The following is a 5115-nucleotide window of genomic DNA, read 5'->3' as shown; positions in this document are numbered from 1 at the left end:
TTAAATGAAAGTTGCTATAACTTGAAAACTAAAAATGGTTGTTATAACTTGTTTAAGTTTATTTAGGTATTTCCCAATGTCACTGGACGACTTGGGTAAAAATCTAGTTTTTGTTCCTTAAGTTGTTTTTAAGGTGACATATTCTTGAATATGTTGTTCAATCTCCTGATGCAAGTGGACTTTAACTTAATGTAGCATGAGAGTTGATTCAACTATATACCTCTAGATCAGTAGGAACATCCGAGAGAACATTTATAGCTTGAAAAATGTAAATTTTATTTGAACCTTGATTACATTTTCAATTGGCCAGGAAACTTGGTGGTGGTTCAATTGAGATTTGATGATACTCCAGTTTCTTCTACATCAACTTTTACCAAGCAAGCACGTGAATGCATGCACTCCATCTTACTTAGCTTTGAAAGAGAAGATAGAACTTGCTCCATGTCAGGCCGGTTTTCGGGATCAGGAGAGGTGCAGGACAAAGCCAAGTTAAGAAGCCCCTCTACTACATCCTGTTTCATGGAGACATGTGAAGCTAGATTAGGATCCACAATCTGGACTAGCTTGTTTATGCCATTCGCAAGGGCATTCTGAACAATTTGATGCAGTGTGATCGGTAATTCATCTGCCCCTGTAAGACTTGTTGGCCTTCTTTTTGTAATGATCTCCATTATTATTACACCAAAGCTGAATACATCTACTTTTGTGGTCACTTTCCTCATATATGCAAACTCTGTTTCATAACGGAACATTTCATGTAAGTTAGGTTGCAATTAATAAGGAGCATGTAAAATGTCCAAGTAATTCAAAATTTTAAAGCTGGCACTAGCATTTTTTGGTTTGATTAAAGCTGACATTATCAATTTTTGCTCAAAGCATTGCATCTATTATTTGCTTGTCCGTTCTTCCACAAACAAGTGATCAGTATTCTGTGATTGAATTGGAAAAAATTCTGCTACACTGTGTATTGTGATTGACAGAAGTGATGTTACTACTGAATGATGCTAAAATGGAATGTATCTGAAACATTTACCATTGACAAAAATATGGTTAGTGGTACCCGTATAAGCTCGTTGACATTATAGACATCTTTCATTCATGTTCATTGTAATGTAGAATCTAGTAAAGTGTGGGTCAAGAAGTTGTAAATATTTACCTGGTGCCATGTAACCAATAGTTCCTTCAAATGCGGATGCTGATGATATGCTGCTCCCATCCTGGAGATGAATACCCAACATCCTAGCTGTCCCAAAGTCACTCACATGAGCTTCCATATTTTTATCCAGAAGAATATTTGAAGGCTTCAAGTCGCAGTGCACTATTGGAAAATCATAGCCTGAATGCAGGTATGACAGCCCACTTGCAACTGAAACTAAAATGTCAATCCTATTGGACAACGTCCAGTCATCTGCCAGTTGACCATAAATAATGCTGTCCAAGTTCCCATTCTCCATGTATTCTAAAACTAAAGCCTTAAACTTCTTGCTTTCCCAAGCGTAACCGAGCACCTTAACCAGGTTCCTGTGTCTGAGTTGGCTCAGAGTCTTGACTTCCCTGTCAAAGCATTTTCCTGATTCTGCTGAGAACTGGTGATTCAGTTTCTTAACTGCTACAATCTTCCCATCTTCCAGTGTACCTTTGTATACAGTACTTAAACTGCTGGCTCCAATAATGTTTTCTGGACTGAAATTATTGGTTGCATGATCCAAATCCTTTTGACAAAATCTCTGGAGGCTCAGCGTGGAGGTATAATTTGGATTTGTATCCTCTGTGTCATTCACTTTTTTCTTCTTCATGCACTGATGAAATAAATATATTCCCAAGACAAGAAGAGAGAGAACGAAAATAGATCCAAGTGCTGCAAGTATGACCAAAGTTTTCTTGGAAAAACCATGAGAACTTGTTCGGTTTCTTTTTATGTTGCATGGACTGAGAAACTTTGTTCCACATAGAGATGGATTTCCCAGTAAATCCTCCGGCCTTATATTGTTGAATACACCCCCCTTTGGAGTGTGACCTTCAAGTTGGTTGAAAGAAAGGTTGAGATATTTCAAGGCAGGCATATTGGCAAATATCTCAGGAATGATTCCCTTGAACTTGTTTTGTGAAAGATCAAGAGAGCGAAGACGTGATAATCCTGCCATTTCAGGAAGTTCACCTTCTAATCTGTTCCTTGAGAGGTTCAAGAACACAAGCTCACTTAATTTGGTGAGAATTTCACCTGGAGCAGGACCAGAGAGCATGTTTCCTGATAGGTCCAATGAGAATAAGTTTTTGCAGCTCTCTAGGGATCTGGGAATGCTGCCTGACAGATTGTTGTTTGACATGTCAATCTCTTGAACCATTTCTAACACACCTATCTCATTTGGGATCTCTCCTTCCAGCAAGTTGCTGGAAACATTGAAGTAAAGTTGCATACTTCTCATGCTGGCAAGCACTGCTCTAGGAAGAGTTCCGGTAAGAAGGTTGTGTGAAAGATCTAAAGTCACCAGTCTACGGAGGCCTGCCATGCTCTCCGGGATTGTACCAATAAACCTATTTCCACTCAGGTCCATGAGCGAAAGTGATTCTAGTTTGGATATATGGTGCGGTATTGGGCCGAAGAAATTATTGTTCTTCAGCCGGAGCTCACTGAGTTGTTTAAGCTCAAAAAGTTGCACAGGAAGTTCACCTTCCAGCTTGTTGTCAGATAGAACAAGGCCCTGAAGGTTTGAAAGCATCGAAACTTCTGGTGGTATCACACCTGAGAAACTGTTTTCGTGAAGCACTAAATCCATCAGTTGACTCAGTTTACCAATCTCTGGTGGGATTGGCCCAACAAATGAATTACTACGGGCTCTTAGAACTCGAAGTTTAGAGAGTCTGCCAATCATTGGTTTGAGTTTCCCGCTGAAATTGTTACCACTCAAATCTAGAACTTCAAGCATTGAGCAGTTGAAGAGATCATCAGGAATCTCTCCCATCATTTTGTTTGATCCCAAAGACAAATATGTAAGATTGGACAAGTACCCCAACCCATTTGGTATTTTCCCCGATATTCTATTATAAGAGAGGGTTAAAACAAGAAGATGTGAACAATTTGTTATGCTGGATGGAATAGATCCCTCTAGGAGGTTATCATTTGCAGTTAGATTCTTCAGATTATGAAGTAACCCAATTTCTGACGGAAGTGATCCGGTCAGTAAGTTAAAGCCCAAAGACAAATATGTCAAGTTTGCCAGGTTTGTTATAGTTGATGGAATCTCCCCGGATAACCTATTCGAGTGAAGGGTAAGCACTTGTAGTGATGTTAAAGATCCTAACTCAGGAGGAATATTACCAGTTAGCTCATTCTGTGAGAGCCCTAATTGAATTAATGACTTCAGGGGGGACAATGAAGCAGGTATACTGGAGCTCAACTGATTTTTATACAATCTGAGCGTTTGCAAGTTTTCTAAATTTCCAAGCTCAGGCGGTATGCTTCCAGTGAATTGGTTAGTATACATGTTCAAGGTAACAAGATTGGTACAGAGGCCAAGTTCAGATGGGATTTTCCCAGAAAGAAAGTTGAGATGTAACTGAAGAGTTCTTAAACTTGACAAGTTGCCAATTTCTGGTGGTATAGGTCCAGTTAACTGGTTTTCGCTCAGATCAAGGGTTTGTAGAGCCGTCAGCATTCCAATGGAGGTAGGAATAGAACCAACCAAAATGTTTGTATAAGCTACAAACATCTGCAGATTAGCTAACTCACCAATTTCAGACGGTAATTTGCCTGTGAGATTGTTGCTGTTGAGGCCTACTAACAACAACTCAGTGCAGTTGCATATACTCTCAGGTATACTCCCATTCAGGAAGTTACTTCCAAGATCTATTAACTTCAGGTTTTTTAGGTTTCCAAGCTCAGCAGGAATTTCACCGAAAAGAGAGTTTTGATTAAAAATGAGCTCAACCAGGGCTGTGCAATGCCCCAGCTGGGGTGGTATATTTCCAGTAAACAAATTCGAAGTTAGATCAAGAACCTGGAGTTTGGAGAGGTTTCCCAGAAACGGAGAGATTTCGCCTTTGAGCTGCGTCTCAATAAGCGATATGTTGATGACATGGTTTGAAGAAGGATCACATATGATTCCAGACCAATTGCAATGGTGATTTGCATCAGTCCAATCCACAAGTGCACCAAAAGGATCATCAGAGATTGAGTTCTTGAAAGCTTTCAAAGCAGCAACTTCGACTTCCAAGCTTGGACTTTTCGCAGATGACAGAGCTGTGAAAAAGGTAACAGACAATATGGCTAATGCATATGCAACTGTGTTTGACATCATTGGTTCAAAAAAATGAAAGCTTCACTCACTGAAAAAACTTAAGCTGGCAATGATGTCTTTATAAGCCTTTTCTTAAAGTATCTTTCAGTTGAAGTCAACTAGTCCAACCATACTAAGGAAGATGACTTGCATTCTTTGAATTTGTTAGAAAATACCAAGCATGCCTCTAATCTAGGATGCCCCATGTTAAGGAACAAGTTGTCAGTACCCCCACATAGGAATAGACAACAAGAATTGCACCTACTGGAGACCCATGACTACATAAAAAATATTAGTACTTACTAAAACTTTCTGACCACCAAATCTATAGTAAGCTCAAATTTTGCATTCACATTACATTGAGCCAACTGTTTATTTATGTTCTTTCTAGAAGGAACACAATGACAGAAGTTTCCTAGAAGTTCAGTTCAGTTTGCTCTTTTCCTGAGAGGGAAGTGGTTTTTGTAGAAACAGCAGAGTTGGGCAAGCTAGATAGAAATGTGAGGAAAGGGGCAATTTCAATTCGATACAACTTAAATTGTTAGATGAACAATGTACTTGATAAAGTGCCAATAGTAGAGGTGGCATGGTGTGGTATATATCGAATTATCATATCGAATTAAAATTTTTGATACTATGATTTTGGATTTATGGTATTTGGTATGGTATGTGATATACATTTTAAATTTTTTGGGTATATGATATGATATTCCGTATTTATAAATGACATGTCGAATACCATACTAAAGTGTGTGTATATGACTATTCTATCTTGATTATAATGTCTTTTTTTTTTAAGTAATTGATTAACAAAAAAAGTTGTTTATATGTTTCTACA

At 38.6% G+C, this 5115-nt stretch overlaps 1 protein-coding gene across 1 annotated transcript; it reads right to left on the bottom strand.

Moving 5' to 3' along the window:
• Positions 1-251: 251 nt before the first annotated feature.
• Positions 252-4807, bottom strand: LOC107855770 (LRR receptor-like serine/threonine-protein kinase FLS2). Its single transcript, XM_016700769.2, has 2 exons — positions 1157-4807; positions 252-733 (listed from the first exon to the last, which is right to left on the bottom strand). The coding sequence occupies exons 1-2, from the start codon at positions 4296-4298 to the stop codon at positions 327-329; spliced, it is 3549 nt and encodes a 1182-aa protein (XP_016556255.2). The 5' UTR covers positions 4299-4807; the 3' UTR covers positions 252-326.
• Between the last annotated feature and the right edge of the window lie 308 nt (positions 4808-5115).

This window comes from Capsicum annuum, chromosome 2 (genome assembly GCF_002878395.1).
Source record: "Capsicum annuum cultivar UCD-10X-F1 chromosome 2, UCD10Xv1.1, whole genome shotgun sequence".
NCBI lineage: Eukaryota > Viridiplantae > Streptophyta > Magnoliopsida > Solanales > Solanaceae > Capsicum > Capsicum annuum.
Note: the sequence above shows the minus strand (reverse complement) of the source record. Positions and strands in the feature narration are given on the sequence as shown.